This window comes from Seriola lalandi, unplaced genomic scaffold (assembly GCF_002814215.2).
Source record: "Seriola lalandi dorsalis isolate HSWRI2012SDOR001 ecotype SW California unplaced genomic scaffold, Sedor1 jcf7180002054585, whole genome shotgun sequence".
Classification (NCBI taxonomy): Eukaryota; Metazoa; Chordata; class Actinopteri; order Carangiformes; family Carangidae; genus Seriola; species Seriola lalandi.
Window position 1 is genome coordinate 2680024 of NW_019525138.1, and position 23590 is coordinate 2703613.

The window sequence follows — 23590 nt, forward strand, 5'->3', positions numbered from 1 at the left end:
ACGGCCAATAAACAGCCGTAATATTCCTGTAATATCCCTGCAGGGAACCACAGGGTCCGTGCTGCTCCACAGTGAGTTTCCCAGGCTTTTTGTTGTTATTAGGCCCAATTCTCTTATTTAATGCTGAATGATAATATTTATTGTAATGTCTCATAATGCTAAAGGCATTTTATTGTATTTGTCCTCTTTGTATGATTTCTGGTGTGCAGTAATATTAATAGGACTAATGCTGCATTCGATTTAAACCTTATACAGATTCATGTTCTACTTATAACATCTGATCTCAATCCTGTCATACTCCTGTAATATTTCTATAGTGACCTATAGCGTGTTATTACAAAAACCTCGGTTCTATAGCCTATATCTTTTCAATATGTATTGATTTTATTGTGTCTTATGTTGTTTTTCATCGTTGTAATGTCTATACGATCATTGGTGGAGAGTGAGGACATTTAATCAAGTCGTGTAGTTAAATACAGTCTGGATGTCCTTCAGTTTCATTTCCACTACACCTCAGAGGGAAATATAGGACTTATTGTGACACTACATTTAATTGAAAACAATTTTCATATTAAACAAATAATTTCCTTCTTATTGTGTCATTTTAGTTTGTAACTGAGTCCATAAAGACTTTTATTATTTGAAGAAAAGGAAGTAAAATAAAAAATGAGACAGTTCTGTAAAATCAGCCTGTTTAAGGTTTTCTCTATAGCTTCTCTAAACTCCTCCCACTGGGTTGAAGTTGGTGGGGCTCAGCTAGAAGAAGTTTATTTCACAATGTGATCCAACCTCACCCACACAGTCCAGATTATGAAGATTAGATTCATAAAAATAGAAAGTTAATAATAGAAATAAATAAAGATGTAAAGTGTTTCTTCTTTATTTTAGAAAGCGCCATAATCCTTCTCTTCTTTTGTCTTCTGGTTCGTTACAGGTTCCTGTGTCTCTTCTGAGACCGGGTCTAGTTGTCCTGCATGGCCTCAGTGGCTGCAGGGTTCTGGGGTTCAGCCACCTGCTGCTCTCACTCCAAACTCTCCAGAACCAGCAGCCTGAAACTGGGCCGAGGCCGTTCGCCATCGTCCATGTTGTCCGGCCGGAGGTGTTCAGGAGTGTCCGGTCTCGGGGGTGGAGCCGTGTCCCTGGGGCCCGTAGTGGCAGAGGTGGCGGTGGAGCCCGGTAGTGGTGGCGGCGGCGGCGGCAGGTCAGGGGCCGGAGAGGCCAGCAGGGAGCTGTTTGAGGCCTGTCGCAGCGGGGACCTGGAGAGAGTTCGTAAAATGGTGATGGCCGAGAACGTGAACAGTCGGGACACGGCGGGGAGGAAGTCCACGCCACTGCACTTCGCTGCAGGTGAGACACACTCAGGCTGATGTCTAATAAATCTTTAACTTCTCTTCTGTCTCACTGTCTCTTGTTTAGACATTTGACAAATTCCAGATTAAAAGCCTCTGATCTCTGACTCTACTGGAATCAGCAGAGCTGGAGGTTAAACTCTCTTTATATGCTGACGACTTCCTCCTCTTTGTGTCACACTCTCACTGCACTGACAATTATTTAGCATTTTGGAAAGATATCAGAGCATCAAATAAATTCATCCAAGTCTTGTTGAAGCACAACGAATATCACTTGAATCTTTCCATTCTGATATGTTTATGTGTCTGTTAACAGGAGCTATAAGGATTTGTTTCACAATTGTTTTAAGATAAAGACGAGACATGGAGCGATGTTCAGCTCTTTCTTTGTTGCTGGCCTCCAGAATTCAGATTTCCAGCAAGGAAATCAGATTTTAGTCTCAGCCTCCCCAGTAATCTAATGAAGACATATTCCACAGCTTTATAGGAGTCGAGTGTTGAGCGTGAAACATCCTGTAGTGCTGTTGATTAGCTGTAGTATGATGGAAGATATGCACAAGGCCAGACAGCTCCCGTTTCATGCAAGTGCAGTTCAACTCTTTGAGTGATTATTCAGAAAGTTTGACGTTAAACTTTTGTTGTATTGTATGTGTTTTGGGTTGTTGAAAATTTCAAGCATGAATAACATCCACCTTCGTGCAGTCCTCCTCTACCTCGGTCTTGAGGGATCATCACCTAATCAGGTCCATAAGGACATGGAGCCAACACCAGGGGAGGGTGGGCCTTCTTAGAGCCTGATGAAGACGAGCGCTGCTGAGAGAGAGCCTGGGAGACAACCCTTGTACTGGATGACATTAAATTACCTGAAACAGAAACACCACAAAAGCTATTAACATCAAACCATCTGCATGTGCACATGAAACAAAGAGTTTTTAACTCCTTACCCCTTTTTTTATTCCTGTTTGGGATTTAACTTTTCTTCTTCTCTCTCATTGCCCCGGCACAAACGAGAGAAAACACTTAACACTCTCCTGGATTCACTCCCTGTTGAGGCTCAGTCAGTAGAAGTGTTTCTGGTCTGGAGACAAACTGACTCTGCCACAGCAAATCCACCTAGACCAGCTTCCAGCTTAGGATGCCTCTGAGTTAAATAAACATACATGACAGTCCTGAAGGTTGCTGTCGGTGCTTCTCCACCTCGATGATAGTGGTTTTATAGTTGAAACGGCTTCGTCCTTGTGAAGCCACGTCAGCGTCTGCAGCGTCTGCTTTACTGTAAATTTACTGAATAATTTATTGCGATGGAACAAAAGGAAACACAAAGACATCTGAGGGATCAGACAGTACATGAATAATAAACCCCAGAGCTCACTAATGTTTTCTGACACTCCGTCTTTCTGGTTCCTCAGGTTTTGGTCGTAAAGACGTGGTGGACTTCCTCCTCCAGAACGGAGCCAATGTCCACGCCAGGGACGACGGAGGGCTGATTTCCCTCCACAACGCCTGCTCCTTCGGCCACGCTGAGGTACAGCTCGCCACCCGACCCTCTGACCAGCTGTTAACCCTGTAAATGTTAAAGAACCGTATAGAACTGTGTCGTGTCGTGTCGTTTCTGTGCAGGTGGTAAGTTTGTTGCTTCATCACGGCGCGGACGCAAACGCCAGAGACAACTGGAACTACACTCCGCTTCATGAGGCAGCCATCAAGGGCAAGATCGACGTGTGTATAGGTACCAAAACAAACCTACAGATGCTAATAGTGGAGGAAGTGTATGTACCTCCATATGTAGATGTGATGGTGTGTGTGTGTGTATGTGTGTGTGTGTAGTGTTGCTGCAGCACGGAGCCGAGCCGACCATCAGGAACACAGACGGTCGAACTGCTCTGGATCTGGCAGAACTCTCCACCAAAGCAGTGCTGACAGGTGAGGAGCATCCGTGGTGACGTTACATCTTAAAGGTCCATAAAGTATAAAGGTAGATGTCCATGTGTTGTTTGATTATAAAGCAGGTCTAGGTTCTATATTAATACTGTGAAAGTATCAAAGCCTCAATCCACAGAGAAATGCACACAGCCTGTATTCAGACACTGAGCCTTAAAACCAGCCGTCAGGACTTCCTGTAACTTTGTGATGTCACAACAAAGCAGTCACTGCGCTCAGCCATGCCCCAAACTCTGCCCACAGGGACCCATCATCCACCCTTTTTTTTGTCCTTTTAACTTCACTGACAGCACAACAACAACAACAACAAGTTTCCATTTTGTGTTTCGTCGTTTCATCTGTTTTTAAAAAAAAAAAAAAACTGTTTATCTCCGTGTGTGACTTTGAGATCAACAGGGTTCAGTTTCAAAAAGTGTCAATTATACAAATGCGTTCAAACTTGAAGAAAGAGTCATTTCACCAATGTGCACACTGACAGTAAAGAGTTGTGTCTGTTTTTCTTTGTTTTTCAGGTGAATACAGAAAAGATGAGCTTCTGGAGAGCGCCAGGTACAGTCGTTTAGTCTCCATAACTGTTTGTAATCAAATCCACAGAATCAAACTGTCGCTCGGCAGACACACCACAACAGCCTCGCTCTCCTTTTTCTTTGCTCTCTGAGTAGAGGTCAGACGTTGACAGTGAACTGAGTGAACCTTTGTTGGTCTGATGAAACAAACAGTTAGAGTGTGAGAGACTGTGTTGGTCCGACATGTTGCTGATGTCCTTGCAGGAGCGGGAACGAGGAGAAGCTGATGGCTCTGCTGACGCCGCTCAATGTCAACTGTCACGCCAGTGATGGACGAAAGGTGAGCAGCAGGTTTTACAGTATGTTTTTCCCCCTTCTACCTTTAGCACTGACCTCTGACCTTTAAACTAAGCACAAAGGAAACTCACTTACATCTGGCTCAAGACTTTTCTAAAATGCCTGTCTCTGTTCGTTTGCATGTACTTGCTGAATGGAGGCACAATCTGAGCTTAATGATGCAGCTTTTAAACCGTCTGTAGGAAGGTCTTGTTAACAGTCAGAGAAATGATTTACCTGAGTTTCGTTCTGTTTCTGTGTCCGATGGATTCAGACCAGCTCAGGTCTGTAGCTCCAGAGGACTAAACGTGATCTGGCTCTGGCCTGTTCAGGTCCTGCAGTTACTGTCACAGCTGCTAATAGCTGCCATACTGGTGTGCAAAAAACACATGTCTTCTCAGTCCTGCTGTCATGTACAGTAAATACATTAACATTACATACATTTACACCTTTTTAGGCATGCAGCTACTTTAATTTCAGAAATGTGCAGATGTCAGAAAACAAAAGCTGCATGATGGAGCAGAAAACTCAAACATTGTTTGACTTTGTTAGCATTAGCTGCTAATGAAAGTCACCTTCCTCAGGTACGTTCAGGCAGTAATGGTGACAAAACTCTGTCAGATCTGTGTTTGGAATCTGGGCCTTTTTGTTTTGAGGATGCAGCTCCAGTCTGCAGGTCTCAGGCCAGATTTGCCCCTCCACATGCAGAAGTGAACACCAAGTCTTTTTTTGTGTCCTGTGTCTCTGACTTGACTCTGATCATCAGTGGGTTGTTTTTCAGTCGACGCCCTTGCACCTGGCGGCCGGATACAACCGGGTCAAGACCGTCCAGCTGTTACTGCAGCACGGCGCTGACGTGCACGCCAAGGACAAGGGGTGAGGCGCTGAGAGTGTGTGTTTTTTCAGTTGCTGAGTGATTGAGCTTCCATTTCACTTCTCACAATTATATATTATATATTATATATCATATTTGTCCCATCATTTTTTTTTCACTTTTTACACTTTGAGTTTGATGAACACTCTGACCAGTCGTCGTCTTCTCCTCGTCCAGCTGCCAAAATGTAAATGAGAGAAGAGAGCAGCTGATGAATATGTTGATGTGCTCATCTGACTCACTTTCAATTATCACCACATCCTCACAGCACTAAGCTTTAAGAGCAGCAGCATTGTGGGATTTTTTTCCCCTGGGTGTCACCTCTCAGGCTACATCCGGTACACTGTGCTGCGTTCTGATTGGTGGAGGTTTCTACCTGCAAACTCCCCACAATGTTTTCTGGGCTTAAAAAAAATGAATGTGTTATTTGCCACATGAAGTGTTGACGTCATGTGCCTGTAGGAAGTGTTTAGATTTACAGATTTACCCAGTCATAAACACTAGGAGCAGCAGTAGTAGTGCTACTAACTACTAACAGTAGTGTGTGTGTATGTGTGTGTGTGTGTGTGTGTGTGTGTGTGTGTGTGTGTGTGTGTGTGTGTGTGTGTGTTTCAGGGACCTGGTTCCTCTTCATAACGCCTGTTCATACGGTCACTATGAGGTCACTGAGCTGCTGGTGAAGGTTTGTGTCTCTTCATATTCTTCATATATGTTTGCACTTTATTTAGTGTCATTTTACTCTTGTTATTCCTGTTGCTCCTCCATTTATAAACTCTGCATGTCCAGGACAGGGATCCCTCCTCTCTGCCCTTCCTGAGTTTTCTCCCTTTTTATTGATTTTCTTCCTGCTAAAGGGACGTTTCCCTTTTCGCTATAAAAACAGGTGATGTTGTTTCTTGTAAAGACTTTAAACCCCTCTGAGATAAATGGTTTTTAGACATTATTTCCTGATAAATTAATGTAAATGCTGAAAAATGCCATGTCTCACAATGTTAAGCAAAGTGATAAAAAAGTTCAGATGCACAATTTTGTGCTTTTCCCTGGTCCTGGTCCTGGCCCTGGCCCTGGTCCTGGTCCTGGTCCTGGTCCTGGTCCTGGTTCAGTACTTTTTGTGTAATCCTGCAGACAAACAAACAAACAAACAGTGAAAACACAAGGTGAGAACACTGTAGGCCGTGTTTCACGAAAGCGATTAACATTGTTTACTTGTGTATTAGAAGCCGCAGCAGCGTCACGTTTCATGTTGAAATGTGTGGCTCGTAAATGTCAGACACATGTCTGAGTCCTACATGTTTGTTTAGATCAGTGAACATATGTTAACATGAAAAGGAGAGGGACTTCCTCAAATCAGATCACAGTAACTCAGAGTGGCCACTAGAGGGAGCTACACTCACATGTTCTCCTGACTGCAACCTAATGACCGTCTCATCTGTCTGACTGTTCAGCACGGAGCCTGTGTTAACGCCATGGACCTGTGGCAGTTCACTCCTCTACATGAAGCCGCTTCCAAGAACCGAGTGGAGGTAAAGTCCAACCCCCTTCACCGTAGGTGTCCTCACAGCAGGGGGTGTCAGCTGCTCTCAGTCTCATCTAAAATCAGCAGCAGTCTGACCTCTGATCAGTTTCATTCCATTCAAGCTCAGTCAATCACAGCACAGTTTATATCACGAACCCATGACCTGTGTGTCAGAGTGTGACGCTGGACTCTGTTGTTGTTGACTGTACCTGTGTGTCTGTGCTCAGGTGTGTTCTCTCCTGCTGAGCTACGGAGCTGACCCCACCTTCCTGAACTGTCACAATAAAAGCTCCATTGACCTCGCCCCGACCTCTCAGCTGAAAGAGCGGCTCGCCTGTACGTCCTGTTTCCTGTTTTATTCACATCAGCTCCAAGTTTATAAAACAGACTGATCCTGGCTCAGTTTGTAAAGCTGCTCTAAGATGGAGCTTTGCGCAATAAATCCTAACCTATCATGTCTGTGCCTGACCCCGGTCTCTGACTTTGATGATTGACAGATGAGTTCAGAGGTCACAGCCTGCTGGCGGCGGCCCGGGAGGCCGACGTGGTTCGAGTCAAGAAGCATCTGAGCCTGGAGACCATCAACTTCAAACACCCACTCACTCAGGAGACGGCCCTGGTGAGACACAGCTTAATAATTATATTATCTTCAGAAAAACCCTTGTTTATAAAGGGTTTTGAGTATCAGGCAGGTTTGTTTTGTTTTAGTTTTTTGGATTGGTTTGGTTCCTGTGTTTGATATTTTATGTATTAGGTATCTACTTTTTTTTTTGTAATTTATTTAATTTTCTTTTTTTTCTCCTTGGATGCCTACAATTTAATTTACTTTACTGTTCCTAAATTGTTTTCATATTATCCAAATTGACTCATGAGACTCATTATTTTTGTTCGTAGCTGAGTCTCATAGAAGGCTTTCAATGGATCATGAAGTAATACAGTAAAAAAGAATATAAAGTAATAATGATAATTATCTAAAAGAAAAAACTCATGTTCTCTAGTAAAGGTCAGTTCTTCAAGTCTTTCAAAGAGATTTAAAGGAGCTATTTGTAAGTTTTTACTATTGCTACACAGCTAACGTTAGCATTAGCAGCTGTTTGATGCATCAGCATCAAACTTCATTCCTTTACTCACCAACAGTTGAAACAAACACCAATGTTATCTCTTGTTGTTATTCACTTTCACTGAAGATAGCATGCTAACCAGTTAGCCCCGGCCTGTCTCGTCACTTTCTGATAGCTACTTCCTGTATCCTCCGGTCTGTCCTGAAGACGTAGCTGCTCAGAGGACGTATTATAAACTCTGCTCTTGTAAATGCAATGATAGCTGCAGAGAAAACTTACAAATAGCCTCTTTTACTATTTTATTAAAAGCACTGGTGTTTGTGTGTGTGTGTGTGTGTGTGTGTGTGTGTGTGTGTGTGTGTGTGTGTGTCTACACCTCAGCATTGTGTGTCTGCCTCTCCGTACACGAAGAGGAAACAAGTGTGTGAACTTCTGCTGAGGAAAGGAGCCAACGTCAACGAGAAAACGAAGGAGTGAGTATGGAGGAGTGTGATGGTTCAGCTCTGTTCAAGGATGAAGAAGAAACAGAAACCAAAGAGTAAAAATATCTAAAACCACGTGTGTGTGTCTCCTTCAGCCTGCTGACTCCTCTCCACCTGGCGTCAGAGAAAGGCCACAACGACGTCATCGAGGTGTTGGTCAAACACGAAGCCAAGGTCAGAAACCTGAGCTGAACGACTGTATGAACGTCGGGTAGCGCTGCAGCATTATGACCAAGTGTGATGTCACCTCCTTCCAGGTGAACGCGGTGGATCACCTGGGTCAGACGGCGCTGCACCGGGCCGCTCACTGCGGACACCTGCAGACCTGCAGGCTGCTGCTGAACGCCGGCGGTGACCCGCTGCTCACGTCGCTGCAGGGCCTCTCTCCCTCACAGCTGGGCAACAAGAGCGTGCAGGAGATACTGCAAGGTGCTGTTGGATTTACCCCATCATGCAACATGACGATGACCTCATGCACCAAACCAGCTCCATGGAGAAAGGTTTCCCAGCTTGCTGTGGGTGAATTTGACTGGTCGGCTCTGTGCAGACTAGTCAAGTTCGGACACGGTGAACTGGGAAAATGCTCCTTATGGCGCCACATTGAACGTTTTATTGCTTAAAAAAAAAACTATGCTTTTTAGCTTTTCTAATGAAAAAGAAATCAGAGATGAATTCTCCAAGTTTTCTAATGTGCTGTTTTTTTCTCTTTCTGCTTCTTTGTTCCTCTCAGCAGAGGGAGTTCTCATCGGGAACTCGGAGGTCGACCGTCAGCTGCTGGAAGCCTCCAAAACTGGAGACCTGGAAGCTGTCAAGGTTGTTTACACTCTGAGAAAAAAAGAGACACTTTAAGATTATTTAAGATTAAATAATATGTTTAAGATGTTCTCCATGAAATTTTAAAGAGTCCAGCTGGAGGATTTTTCTCTGGCTCCCGTGTGATAAAAGCAGAATTACTTTAGATCTTGAGACTGTCAAAGTAGAAATGTCTAAAACACAACCTCCATAGTTACATCTGCATCTTAGCCTCACCCTCTCTCTCTCTCTCTCTCTGTCCACACCTGTCCGTCTGTGTCTCTCGTCCGCTGCAGAAGCTCTGTACGGTGCAGAATGTGAACTGCAGGGACGTGGAGGGTCGACAGTCGACGCCGCTGCATTTCGCCGCCGGCTACAACCGTCTGGCTGTTGTCCAGTTCCTGCTGCAGCACGGAGCCGACGTGCACGCCAAGGATAAAGGGTGAGGAAGAGGGGGGAGGGAGACAAGGAAGGTGGGGGGTTCATCTCTCTAAATACGGTGTAGTGAGGTCACAGCTCTGTTGTTATGGAGACTTTCTCACTGTGATCTGAGCTGGAGATCAAATCAAATCAATATTTCCTTGGTATCGACCAAAATTAATCAAAAACAGCCAAAATCCAAGAATAGATCAAAAATACAATAATGGCGTTATGTTCAAAGACATTCTGTGAAATCTGGAAGTAGATTTTCATCCTTGAACATGTTGAACATGATGATCAACTTCAGTTTCAGTACAATGAAGTGTTTTATAACCATGTTATAGATTGTTTCCTTTTCTTTTTTAAATGAACTTTTCTTTGTTTTCTTTGTTTTTATTTTGTGGATGAAGGCTGCTTCACAGATGAAGTTTATAAGTGAATTAGTGTGATTATAATAACAGAAATGACATGTAAATCTAATATTAGATTAAAAGTGCAAACAAAATCAATAGATTTAAAGCATTTGTATCTAAACGAATATTAAAATGATAATAATTAAAATGGAGTCAAAGAAAATAGAATCAAAGATAAAGTGACAGTAGCAACAGGCGATGATAAACATGAAATTAGGGATGAAAAAAAGATATTTTATTTATATAATTACCTTCAGAACAGGAAGTGTGAAGTTCGATTCACTCGAACTGTACTGAAAAAAAAATGTGACAAATAAGGATCAATTAGAATAAAAAACATTAATATTAAATACGACTTGAATGTGATCATTTACAGATAAACAGAAAAAACCACCTTAAACTCACTCACTCAGTCACTCAGTCACTCAGTCATTGTTCCCCATGTAACAGACACAGTAGTGAGAGGCTCCTTGTTTTGTTTGATTATCAGCAGAACGATTTTCTTGTTGTGTATTGTGGGAATTCTGAGGCTTTTTATGGAGCATAAATTTACACATTTAGAGTTTAGACACAAACAAAACAGCATGAACAGAATTTCTACACTACAAATTTCTTATTTATGGATCTTTAATATTTTTGTTTAATTATTGATGTCACTCTGCAGATTCTTCCTGAAAATGACGGCTAAAGATAATTACTGTGTTCTTGCCATCATATGAACGTGTGTGTATGTGTGTGTGTGTGTGTGTGTGTGTGTGTGTGTGTGTGTGTGTCAGAGGTCTGGTCCCGCTCCATAACGCCTGCTCGTACGGTCACTATGAGGTGGCGGAGCTGCTGGTTCTTCACGGAGCCGTGGTCAACGTGGCCGACCTCTGGAAGTTCACTCCGCTGCACGAAGCCGCCGCCAAGGGCAAATACGACATCTGTAAACTCCTGCTGCAGGTACACACACACATACACACACACACACACACACACATACACACGCTCACATCAGCTGAGCGCTGTCAGTAATGTCACTTCCTGTCTCCAGCATGGCGCCAACCCGACCCGAAAGAACCGGGACGGTAACACCCCCCTGGACCTGGTGAAGGACGCCGACACGGACGTCCAGGATCTGCTGCGGGGCGACGCCGCCCTGCTGGACGCCGCCAAGAAGGGCTGCCTGGCTCGAGTGAAGAAACTCTGCACACACGACAACGTGAACTGTAGAGACACACAGGGGAGACACTCCACACCGCTGCACCTGGCTGGTACCAGAACACACACACCTGCACAGCCACACCTACTGTACCTGCACCTTCATACTAAACACACACCTGACCTCCACCCTCCAGACACACAGAGAATAATCTGATCTACTGTGTGTGTGTGTGTGTGTGTGTGTGTGTGTGTGTGTGTGTGTGTGTGTGTGTGTGTGTGTGTGTGTTACAGCGGGCTACAATAACCTGGAGGTGGCTGAGTACCTGCTGCAGCACGGAGCTGAGGTCAACTCTCAGGACAAAGGAGGACTGATTCCTCTGCACAACGCTGCCTCCTACGGGGTGAGGAGGGAGTGCGCACACACACACACACACACGCACACACACACACACACGCTCACATACACACACACACACTCTTTCACAGTGTCCTCTGATTGATGAGCTGCTGATTGAAGAGACAGAAAGTGGACACACACAAGAGTGAAATGATGTGTGTGTATTTGTGTGTGTGTGTGTGTGTGTGTGTGTGTGTGTGTGTGTGTGTGTGTGTGTGTGTGCGTGTGTGTCCAGTCAGATCAGTTGATTAAAAACAGCGACTGAAGAGATCCAACCATCATTATCTGTTCATCCCTCGCTCTCTCTCTCTCCCCCATCTTGTCTCTGTCCTCCAGCACGTGGACGTGGCGGCTCTCCTCATCAAGTATGACGCCTGCGTCAACGCCACCGACAAGTGGGCGTTCACGCCGCTGCACGAGGCCTCTCAGAAGGGCCGGACGCAGCTGTGTGCGCTCCTACTGGCTCACGGTGCTGACCCCACCCTCCGGAACCAGGAGGGCCAGTCTCCTCTGGACCTGGTCACGGTCCGTCTGATGTACAGTCATGAATTGATAATACACGCTGGTCTGTTTTTCACTTTCATCATCTTTGTCTCTCTCTCCCCCCCCCCCCCCCCCCCCCGCAGGCTGATGATGTCAGGGCCTTGCTGACAGCGGCGATGCCTCCCTCTGCTCTCCCTGGTTGTTATAAACCTCAGGTCATCAGCGTGGCGGCTGCAGCGTCAGCCTCTGGTTCTCCACCCATTGCTGTCGTCCCGCCACTTATCTCCTCTTCCTCCCCCTCCACCTCTTCCTCATCCTCTTGCCCTGCCCCTCCTGTCCTCCTCCTCCCCTCTTCCTCTTCCTCCTCTTCCTCTTCTGGTCTGGACGCCACCACATCAGCTAAGACAGGCGGCAGCAGCACCACCACCGATGCTCCTGCTGCTTCAAAGTCCTCATCTTCGCCACCGCCAGCGTCTTCATCATCCTCAGTGTCTCCTGAGTTTTCACTGCTGTCAGCCGGCGAGGGATCAGTGAGCGCTGAGAACAAAGAGCAAGGTGAGTGATGATGACGAGGATGGAGAGTTAAAAAAAAACAGTTCAACAGTTCCTTCAAGAGCCATGAGACTGTGTGCGTGTGTGTGTGTGTGTGTGTGTGTGTGTGTGTGTGTAGTTCCAGGGGTTGAGCTCAGTATCCGTCAGTTCCTGAAGAACCTGGGTCTGGAGCATCTTCTGGAGATCTTTGACAGAGAGCAGGTGAGATCATCGACACACACAGTGTTTGTCTGTGCAGGTGAACTTCCTGTGAATGGATGAAACACATGTACAGTTTTATAATGCAAGTAGAACTGAGCCTCATCCTGTAAGTGAAATACAAACTTTAACTGAAATTTTTTTTTAAAACATGTTTATTATTTTTCTGTCTGGTGAGAATGCAAACCTACAAAAAAGAGAGTAAGACCAAATAAAAGCACAGCATACATGGCAACAGTTGCCTCAGTCACAGATAAATACAGTGCAATGTAGTGTTTCTTTAAAAAGAACCAAATTATATTTACATATTACAGAACCTTTTGAGAGAAAATAAAGGGAGACTAAATACACAGCATGGTGCTTTAGACTGCAGACTACTTCGAACTCAACACATTCATTCTTAGCCTGAAAGAATTTCAGTAAAATGCTTTTCCAATAGGTGATAAGTTTCCCAGCTCAGATTTACGTCCTGGTTCAGATTTGGTTGTATTTCCTGCCGCAGGACGACACTGACCTCTGACCTCTGACCTATGCAGTTCACTGTGACAGAGTCGTCTCCTGAGCATCAGGTGTCAGACAGTGAAGAGACAAAAGAAAAGTTTATTAAAACGACAATAAAGCAGAACGTGTTGGAGCTATAGTGGTTTTTATTATTTCAAATATGAATAAATATTGAGCACTAAGGATTACACACGTGTCACCTTTGAAACAGATACTGTAAAGGTGCTTTTATCATCAAATAAATGAGATGAAATGATTTCATGTCGGTGCAACAGGCCACCGGTTCACTGATGTTAGAGCAGCCAGTGAGTGAGTGGACACTGTTATAGGTGGCAGTGAAATATGTAGAGGTTCCTAACGTGTGGGCTGGGGCCCACTAGCGGGCCGTGAAGGTACTGCAAGTGGGCGGCTAAATAATTTGCCAAACAATGATAGGATCACATCCAAATGGATAGCTGGTTAGCAACAGGAAGAATTAAAAGGAAGGAGTCAAGAGCCAAATGGTGAATCAACAAGCGATCTCTACCCATCGAACAAAAAAGAAAAGTGTTCCATCGTTATCATTTAAATAAAAAGTGTTGTGCATATTATTTGGCCTCTGTATCGTTACGGGGTCAGATGTGGGCCACTGACATTTTTAAAAAATTTCCAGGTGGGTCAGGAGTTGGAAAAGGTTGGGAACTGCTGATGTAGAGAAATGCTGACTTTATATAGCGAACGCATCATTCAGCTTCCTGCTGCTGGAAACTCTGAGACTGAACCAAAACTAGGAGCCGCAAGAGGCTGAAACACTGCAGAGATGGAGATAAATCTCTGCAGATTCATAACTAAGAGCAACAGCTTCACACAAACTGTGATCTGATGCTTTGTGAATATGAGAATATTGAGTCGAGCATCTTTAAAATTAGAGCAACTTGAACATCTTGGTGGGAGGAACAGACGTCTGTGAGACTTTAAATTAAAGAGCATCTGAGATTGATATGAAACCGACTTATTATTCAGATACCGTATGTGTGTGTGTGTGTGTGTGTGTGCGTGTGTGTGAGCGTGTGTGTGTGTGCGTGTGTGTGTGTGTGTGTGTGTGTGTGCTTGTGTGTGCAGATCACTCTGGATGTGCTGGTGGAGATGGGTCACCGCGAGCTGAAGGAGATCGGCATCAACGCCTACGGACACAGACACAAGATCATCAAAGGAGTGGAGAGACTCATCAGCGGGCCGCAGAGTGAGGACACACACACACACACACACACACACACACACACACACACTTAAACACACTAGTCTACATATTAATCATATCTTCTTGTAGCTATGACTTTTTTTGTGAAGTGATATGTTGCATAATGATGGTGTGTGTGTGTGTGTGTGTGTGTGTGTGTGTGTGTGTGTGTGTGTGTGTGTGTGTGTGTGTGTGTCAGGTCTGAACCCTTATCTCACGTTGAACACAGCCAACAGTGGAACCATCCTGATCGACCTCGCAGTCGACGACAAGGAGTTTCAGTCTGTAGAGGAAGAGGTACAACAGCTGACACCTCTACTAATAATAATATTGATGATGATGATGATGATGATGATGATGGTGGTGATCACAGTGTGACAGTATTGTCTGAAAACTAGAATCACATCCTCCTGGTTGTTTCCTCCACCAACCAGCCAAGTGTCCGGAAATATGTTCACAATGTCAGTGTTACAGTATTGAATAAGGTCAAAGTTGACCTTTGACCTTTTGGATATAAAATTTCATCACTTCACTTTATCCTTATTGACATTTGAGTTCAATTGTGTCATAATTAGTGAATGAATTTGTGAATTATGGCCAAAGTGACAAAGTGAGTTATGGTCACACTGACCTTTGACCTTTAGCCACCAAAATCTAATCAGGTCATCCTCGAGGAAGAAGTTCTGTCAGGGCGTTACTGTTTCCCAGTTTTAACCCAGCTTGTTCTTGTTGATTCTTGTCTGTTGCTCAGATGCAGAGTACGATCAGAGAGCACAGAGACGGCGGCCATGCTGGAGGAGTGTTCAACAGATACAACCTGGTCAAGGTAACACAGTGTGTTGTTGTGTCAGACTTAATTAAGATACTGGTGAACACATACACCTGCAAGCGTGCAGCTGTTTATAAGAACAAAACATTCATGTAAGAGAGTACGGTGTCCAGGAGGGGACAAAGAGGGTCGTCAGGAGAATGTTTTACTCTGGCTTTTAATTGAATTTTATTCATTTTTATTTATTTATCTTTCTATTTATTTACATATTTTAAGCTGTTTTACTGGTTTGTCCTTTTATTCTATGATTACTTTCTGGATTGTTTTCCTTTTAATACCCTACTTTTATTTCTGATCATTTGTTTTATTTCTACTTTTATTTCTGGTTTTATTCTCTTCCAAACATCTCCTCTCTTTTAATCTTTTACTGTTTGATCTTTACTATTTTATGTTCATTTTTAATATCTGATCGATTGAGCTGATCTGTGTTCTGTTCTCTGGTGATCCAGATCCAGAAGGTCTGCAACAAGAAGCTGTGGGAGCGGTACACCCACCGCAGGAAGGAGGTGTCCGAGGAGAACCACAACCACTCCAATGAGCGCATGCTGTTCCACGGTCAGACCATCGCCATGACAAACTCCTGTGCCACTGGTGACCGTTGTAATGTTAGTGTCATCAGTGTTTGTATTGATCGTGCTGACTCCTCCCCCACAGGCTCCCCGTTCGTCAACGCCATCATCCACAAAGGGTTTGACGAGCGCCACGCCTACATCGGCGGGATGTTCGGTGCCGGTATTTACTTTGCCGAGAACTCGTCGAAGAGTAACCAGTACGTACACGGGATTGGAGGGGGGACGGGCTGCCCGCTGCACAAGGACCGCTCCTGCTACGTCTGCCACAGGTGAACCGCCAGGACTCCGCCCCCTCACTCAGCCACACTCCTTATTCTTTCAGTTCAGTGGTTTCAAATTAATGGTTTCAATTAATAATTCAAATATTTTTATAGATTTAACGTCTTTCCAAATCAGCGTCACCAATATAATCATATGAAAGGAAAAATAAAATGGTCAAAAGTAATAAATAAAAATAGAAATACAAAAAAAAAAATGTTTTTAATTCTAAGCAGCCAGATAATCTAAAAAACAGGATTTCTTTCCTTTAAAATCATCACATTTACAATAAAATAAAAGTTTTGGGTCTTAAGATTCAAAATATTTTATGACATCTTTAACAGGAAGTTTAAAATCATGTTCATGATGCTGAAAATTATTGGTGGTAAAGTTAGAAATGAAAAGAGAGAAACATTAGTAGGATCTATTTTATGTTGGATTTTTAAATGCATGTGAAAAATGTCTCATATGAGCTAAACTCTTTTGTTTTTTACCTTCTGTCTTTCTTTAGTCTTTTATTTTGAAGTCTGCAGTGGAGAGATTACATCCTGTTTTCTCTGGGGATCACAGTCTTTGTGCCTTTTGCTCTTCTTGTCCCTCCCAGACACCTGTTGTTCTGCAGGGTGACTCTTGGTAAATCCTTTCTGCAGTTCAGCGCCATGAAGATGGCTCACTCGCCGCCGGGTCACCACTCGGTGACCGGCAGGCCGAGCGTCAACGGCCTCGCCCTCGCCGAGTACGTCATCTACAGAGGAGAGCAGGTCAGCAAGATTCAAAATCATTTAAATGTCTCCTGTCATACAAATACGGTTCATTAGATGTCTGACGTTTTGGCTAAAGACATGATGAAGCTACATTTAATTCTGGTGACTGTAAATACAACATGTGAAAACATATATAATATAATCACCTTTGTCTTACCTGGTGGGCTTTTAATGTGAAACATCTGCAGGAAGTGTTGAGTTTAACTGACAGAAGCTTAACTGTGATGGAAAACAGGATCTCCTCCTTGTGGGTGTATCCCTCCGCTACTCAAACTAGTTACATTACATCCCTGTTTATCCACAGTCATAGAAAATATGAACCATTTGTGCGAAATTTTGTCATAATTGCCCCTCGAGGAGTTCTCAAAATGTTGCGTTCACAAGGCTGAAATCATGTTTTATGATGTCACCATGACCTTGACCTTTGACCTTTGACCTTTGACCACCACAATCTAATCAGTTCACCTTTGAGTCCTAGTTTGTGCTTGCGCTAAATTTCTATCAAGGCGTTATTGAGATATTGTGTCCGGGAGAATGAGACGGACGGACAACCTGAAAACAAAATGGCCTCCAGCTCCGCCTCTCGCCAGCGCAGAGGAATAAAAATGTTAATGTAGAAGCAGCTGAAATCAGTTAATGAGTGAAAACAGTATTTCTGTTATAAGAGCAACTTTTATTTTTGATTTTTGAAAGCAAATATATCTAAATATTGAAAACAACTCTTTAATTCTATCTAAAACATTTGGAAACACTGGCATAATTTATGTTGATGGGCAGCCAGCGGGTTCAGTTTTGCTGTGAAGGGCAGAGAGTGGTCGTTGAAGTGGAGGGAGCTTACGATTAGACATGTAATGTCTCCTGCTGTTCAGAAGAGGCTCTTCACCGTCCAGCATGAAAAGACATCCACTCAGGCAATCAGCGCTGCTATTAGTGTGTGAAATGATGTGCAGCTGATGGCTGGAGAGCAGCAGGACTGATGAAGATGAAGAGCGGCTGCTGTCATATTATCACATCCTTCATGTTTCCCTCCCGCTGCAGTGATGGTTCGTGTGCAGCTCTGACTGCTCGCTCTCAGCCTCCACGATTAGTTCTGCCACAAAACCATAACGACACAACTGGACACGAGTCTCAGCGACGAGCGGCTGACTCTCACGTCAAACTGTTTCACCCTTAAAGAAGCAGCTGTGCATTCTGGGAAAATACGCTTATTCACTGTTGTGCTGAGAGCTCGATATTCAGAGTGACGCCACAAGCAGCTGCAAGTTAGCTGACATATATATATATATATATATATATATATATATACAGTATATCTCATAAATATCTCATTTGTTGCCTGGCAACCAGCAGAGGATTCAGGAAGTTACTGCTCCCAACCAGCACATAAACCCCGCCTCCTCATTTTTACACTTTTTTTTATTTAATGTTTTTGTTTTTTTTAAAGCATTTCTTTGTTCCTTCAGTTTTGGGTTTTTTTTTGTTTGTTTTTTACTTTTACATTTTTTTTTCTCTTTATTTAAATTGGAAAATTTACAAACAATCAGACATAGGCCTATCAGTTCTTAAATAAAATTCACCATAAAGACAAAAAATACATAAATTTAAACTAGAAACTAGTTTCAGTTTTTTTTGTTTGTTTGTTTTTTCATCCTTTATTCTGGCCTAGGATATTAAAAGTTTTTGTTTTTATTCATTGATTAATTTAATTAATCTTTATTTAAATCTTTAAGTTCTAACATCACAGTTTCACCACGTTCTTTATTGTTACGGAGTGTCAGTGAACGCCTCTCTGCTGCCCACAGGCCTATCCAGAATACCTGATCACCTACGAGATCATGAGGCCGGACTCTCCTGCAGATGGATGAAGGAGGAAAACATGGAGCTCATCTCATCCCCTCTGCTGAGCCTCTGCTTCATTAACTGCATGCACGAAGAAAAAAAACTTTATTTATACAATGTATAAAACATGTAGGTTTTTATCAGATGCCTGTTTTTTTTTCTATCGTTTGTTTTATGCACTTTATTAACTATGAGTTGTCTCATGATGTGACGTGATGTGACTGTTGATTTTTGTCCTTTTCTCACTCAAAATGTTTCGTCCAGTGATTTCAGGGTCCAGCTCGTTTAGAAAGGACGAGTCAGTTTCATCACATCAGTTGCACAAGGGTCGCCACCAAAAACAAAAACAAAAACAAATGTAAGCCTCCAGAGGCCACAGACCTCCAAGGGCCCCAAACGCCCCACAGCAGTATAATGTCAACGACAACCGGTCCATCTCATCGTCTTCTATAGTCTGTTATTCAGTGAATTAAATGCGTCATTATTCCCTAAAGTTAACATATTCTTATTGTTATTTTTATCTGACCATCAGTCAAAACCCAGAAACTGTTGAGTTTATTATCACAGGTGCCAGTTAATTTTCAGTCAAATAATCAGCCAACCATCTCAGCTGCAGATCACTGCTTGGTTTCTATGTGTCTGGGGTAAATAATGAGACAGTGGGGTTAAATAGGGGTCCAACAACAAATTGTTTCCCTGGGGCCCCTCAGTCCAACCACATTCTCAATCCGTACAACAGCACGTAACGTTTAAACTGATGATGTTTTTTAAGCCTCTTTGAAATATAGCGCAGACGCCCTGATGTTTTGAACTTGACTCATCGTCCTCTCTCAAGGGCCAGCGCTTGCTCAGTCTCTCCTGACAAACATTTCTGAAAACAAGTCTTATGTGTTGCCTGGCAACGTCCTAACGAGGTGAAGTATTGGTTTTATTCTATGAAGATGTTTGTGTATATTTATTTTTTGTACGAGCATGTAAGTTTATTAATATTTATAATGTGAAGAAAAAATGTCTCTTTGTTGGTTTTTGAGGCGTCTGAAGAACTGATTTTCTCTGACCACTTCACTTCCTGTTTCCTGTATCAGCCTTAATGAAAATCAGTCTCTCATTGGCTAGCATTGTGATGATGATCAGTCCATGCTGCACCCAGACCGTGTCCACATCACAGTCAATATCAATCAGTAATCAATGTTTCATATCAGGTTGTTGACATTAAAGGAGCTAAATGTGAGTTTTGCTGTTGCTACATGGTAAACGTTAGTATTAACAGCTGTTTATTTACCAGTCTAGTTCATCAACAAACTTCATTTCTTTACTCACCAACAACTGTCTCCAGAGGTGGAAAGCATCCCTCTTGTTTTGTTAGCAAGTTAGCATGCTAACCAGCTAGCCCCACTTTCTGATACCGAGTCACTGTAGCATGGTCTGCCCTGAACAAGTAGCTGCTCAGAGGATGTATTAAAACCTCTTGTCTTGTAAACACAACAATGGCTAAAGCGCTCAGCAAAACTGGGAAGTTAACAGCTGTCAATGCTAACATTAGCTATGTAGCTATCGCAAAACTCTTAATTAGGCTACCTTCATCAATGCTAATGTGAAGTCATTTCATAGCCGCTACTAAGAACTGCTCCAACAACAGCTGATCCCGGATTTGACCTCAACCTTTATATATAACTTTAGTTACTGACAAACGATGAAAGATAAACTTAATGAAAAGGAATCAGGTTTAGTAAAATACTAACGAACACCAACCCTGCTGATGTATGCAGTAATGCTGATTTTTAATTATTGTAACTGTCAATCTTGTCCACATTTTCAGCCATTTTTGTGATAAATCTTTACTTCTGCTTTCTGGTCCTGAGACGTGACAGTGACTCAGAAGTCTGGAACCAGGCTAACTCAAACCTGGGTAAATCTAGGATAAAATGCGACATTAAGTAGCATCAGTTTTTCAAAATAATGCATCTGCATATCAAGTATATCACCTATGAAGTCAGGTTTTGGTGTTATTATCAGTTCCTGTCCTTCAATACAATCATATAGTGATAAAGCTCATACAGTTGAATGATAAGTTAAATATCTGTCTGAGTCTGGGATCTTAAAAATACTATTCAACCATTACATCAATCACACATTTAGAAGTTAATTTGTCCATAACGCTACAGAGAAGTCCAGTATGGGTGCAGCTTGGTGTCTGAGACAAACCGGATTTAATCACCTGCCTTTAGTTTTCTTCAGTGGGACTGTTAAACCTACAGAGGAGGAAAAACAAAACCTGAATGTCGTGTGTGTAAATTTACTCTGACTGTTATGCTGTTGTGAGTTCTCCTGTCGTCTGTGATGTGACGTTAATGGGCCCTAATGCATGGTACTGTGGTGCTGTCTGACTGTGTGGCTCGCAGCAAACTGCTGGCTCCTCGTTTTCGCCTGTTTTAGAGCAGAACCAGCAGCTGAATGTGGAGAGTTTCATTCCAAAATGGGACCATGAATTAAAAAAAAAAAAAAAAAAGGTGCTATAAGGTCTGAACTGTTCATATTTACAACCTTGAGCCTCTATGAGATAAATGAAAAATAAACTTCGCATCAGGATTTGTGGCGTTTTGCAAACAAATTCGACGTTTCACATGCGGAAAAGAGGAAAACATCCAACACATCCAGCATTAGATGTTAGTGAACAGGGTGTGTGGAGGGAATGCAGCTTCTTCTTTCTAAATGTACCCTGTGTTAAATATATACACAAAGCTATTGGTGGCTTCTAATGTTCAAGATGCAGCAGCGCGCTAACAGCTAGCTACCAGTGACACGCACAGTAATAAATCATGGTTAAAAAGCTGTGGTGTGATATTCGATTCAGGTGTGTGAAACAGTCACTCTCCTCCCCCTCCCTCTGGTTTTCCTCAGTGTCTCAGCATCAGGATGTCGGTGGAGGTTGGACTCTTCTTCCTGCACAGTGATAGACACACAAAGAAATAAATGACTTCTTAATGACTCTGTCTGTGGGTTTCTATTTATGTGTTTGACTGTAAATTCTATATCATTTCCTGTTTTATTTTAAAAGCATTTTCCTCAGGTGTCTGTGGTTGATTTTACTTCCTGTCCCAGTGTTTTTTCCCGGCTTTTATGCTCACCAGGATTCCTGTCCTGTCAGCCATCTTGTCACCACATCAGCCTGTAACCCTGTTTTCTTCATTGAAATATCTTCACTGCAACAACCTGAACAAAGGTAGGCTCCTTTGTGTGTCTGCATTTGGGTCTAGAAACCTTCAAGCCAAAAACTGCACTTCCTCTAATGACCACTAGAGTCCTGTTCATCAGATACGAAAACACTCTAAACGCTAAAAAAATATTACACAACTGAAAATAAATAATAAAATTTAAAAAAAAACATAATATATCTTTGTTCAGTATCGGTGAAAGAAGTCTTCTGGATGATTTGACAGCAGCTGTGACACAAAGTGTCTCACACGTCATGTGTGAGTGGAGACACTGAGACACTTTGTGTCACAGCTCAACAACATCATACACTCACTGCCTGTGTGCGGTTTCTGACAGTCTCCTGATGTCTTGATGGCTGCAGCGGACCTGTCAGTCAGAGTGACAGCGGTACAGATACAGACGTCAACATCAGTCAGTCCACACTGTCTGTGCTCAGCTCTACCAGCTCTGCTCTTGGAAACGGGAATTCTGGGAAACTCAATTTTTTATCCCTCAGCACCTGCAACAGTCAGAGCCGGTGCAGTACTGTTTTTCAGGTTGTCCGTATATTCTTGTGGACATGATATCTCAGTAACACCATGGCACAAACATTCACCTGGACTCAAGAATGAACTGATTAGATTTTTTGGTGGTCAAAGGTCAAAGGTCAGGGTGCCATCAGAAAACACTTTTTAGCTATTACTCAAGACTTCACAGCAATTATGAGAAAATTTCACACAAATGGAGGCGATTCTCGTTTCAGAAGGCACTGATATATCCAACTTAGCTACTAGTAGGGAAGGGCCTTAAAAACCAAACAAATATGGCCACCATGACACATCCTAGAGCTTAGAGATGCAGACTTGAGACTGAAAGGTCACCAGCTCAAATCCCTGTGGGTCATGGGTCAGGGGGAGTGACTGAACAGCACTTTGCTCCTCAACATCCACCCCTGAAGTGCCCCTGAAGCAGACACCCAACCCCATCATTTATAAGACACAGGGCTGGCTGTATTTGCTGTTTCATGATATTAGATGAAAAGTTAAAGTATGTTTCACTTACAAACCACAAATGTGAACCTGCTGGTGAAGCTGAAAAATCAGCAGGTTTGCACTATATTTCAACCATAAGGATTCATTTATGACGGCTGTTAAAAGTCAAAAGCAGCTGCTCATTCATGAATTTTGGGTCAGAGGCCGTCCACCAGGTTTCAGGTCAGAAAATCAGGTTTTTAAACAACTCTTCCTGTTTGCTGGAGAACTTTGTGTTTGAAGTCTTCATCTATCACAAAGATACATGAATGAATAAGGACACTCTTTGTTTCATCGCAGGATTTTTCAATCAGAAAACCAATTACACTCCTGTCTGATCTCCATGTTGATGAGCAGCCGAACGCCGGCCGTCCTCCGGGACGTCTGGGACTTTCATCCACAGACACAGAGCGTCAGCAAAAAAATCTGCTCAGGATTTCTGTTAGAATACGAGAATTAATTATTCACACTGCAAAAAATTAAAAATAAAACATAAGTGAGACATGAGCAAAGAGCAGAAAGCTGCAGTGTAAGTCAGACGATGCAGTAAGATACATTTTTTCATTAGCTCTACTTTTTGTCTTAACACCTGAACCCTCCTGAAATCTGATGTTGAACTTGACCTCTGACCTAGTCCAAATCCCTTTGGTTCACTCCTTTCCTCCAGTTGTGTTTCTGACTGAGCAACATGTTTTAACACATTAAATCTAATTTTACGCTCTGATTAAGACCAGAGGGCGGCGAACTGGATGGAGCTGCTGCCTCAGTCTTTAAACTTTGACATTTCTTTGCAGGTTAATCTTTCTAATGAAAAAAAATTCCAAAAAAAAAATTCAAATGGATGCAGCAGAACCAGCACTTTATTCCACACTAACACATTGTGCCTATATTTCCAACAATGCAATTTGACCGAGGAATC

General features: G+C 42.9%; 1 protein-coding gene across 1 annotated transcript; it reads left to right on the plus strand.

Moving 5' to 3' along the window:
- Nucleotides 1–929: 929 nt before the first annotated feature.
- Nucleotides 930–21433, plus strand: LOC111664293 (poly [ADP-ribose] polymerase tankyrase-2-like). Its single transcript, XM_023418822.2, has 29 exons — nucleotides 930–1347; nucleotides 2759–2874; nucleotides 2970–3078; nucleotides 3177–3272; nucleotides 3803–3839; nucleotides 4061–4136; nucleotides 4914–5008; nucleotides 5622–5688; nucleotides 6452–6529; nucleotides 6750–6858; nucleotides 7020–7141; nucleotides 7965–8056; nucleotides 8161–8239; nucleotides 8323–8494; nucleotides 8796–8878; nucleotides 9154–9299; nucleotides 10467–10632; nucleotides 10724–10943; nucleotides 11125–11234; nucleotides 11567–11755; nucleotides 11857–12268; nucleotides 12384–12466; nucleotides 14066–14186; nucleotides 14383–14480; nucleotides 14935–15009; nucleotides 15462–15567; nucleotides 15667–15853; nucleotides 16447–16603; nucleotides 18409–21433. Exons 1-29 carry the CDS (start codon nucleotides 975–977, stop codon nucleotides 18469–18471), a joined length of 3837 nt encoding a protein of 1278 aa, XP_023274590.1. The 5' UTR covers nucleotides 930–974; the 3' UTR covers nucleotides 18472–21433.
- The last annotated feature ends 2157 nt before the right edge of the window (nucleotides 21434–23590 follow it).

Bases quoted from the DNA above. Each gene is read 5' to 3' on its own strand.
- LOC111664293 (XM_023418822.2), top strand. From the start codon at position 975: ATGGCCTCAGTGGCTGCAGGGTTCTGGGGTTCAGCCACCTGCTGCTCT. The intron at 5,009-5,621 runs GTGAGGCGCTGA...TGTGTGTTTCAG, and splicing joins GTGCACGCCAAGGACAAGGG to GGACCTGGTTCCTCTTCATA. The intron at 15,010-15,461 runs GTAACACAGTGT...CTGGTGATCCAG, and splicing joins ACAGATACAACCTGGTCAAG to ATCCAGAAGGTCTGCAACAA.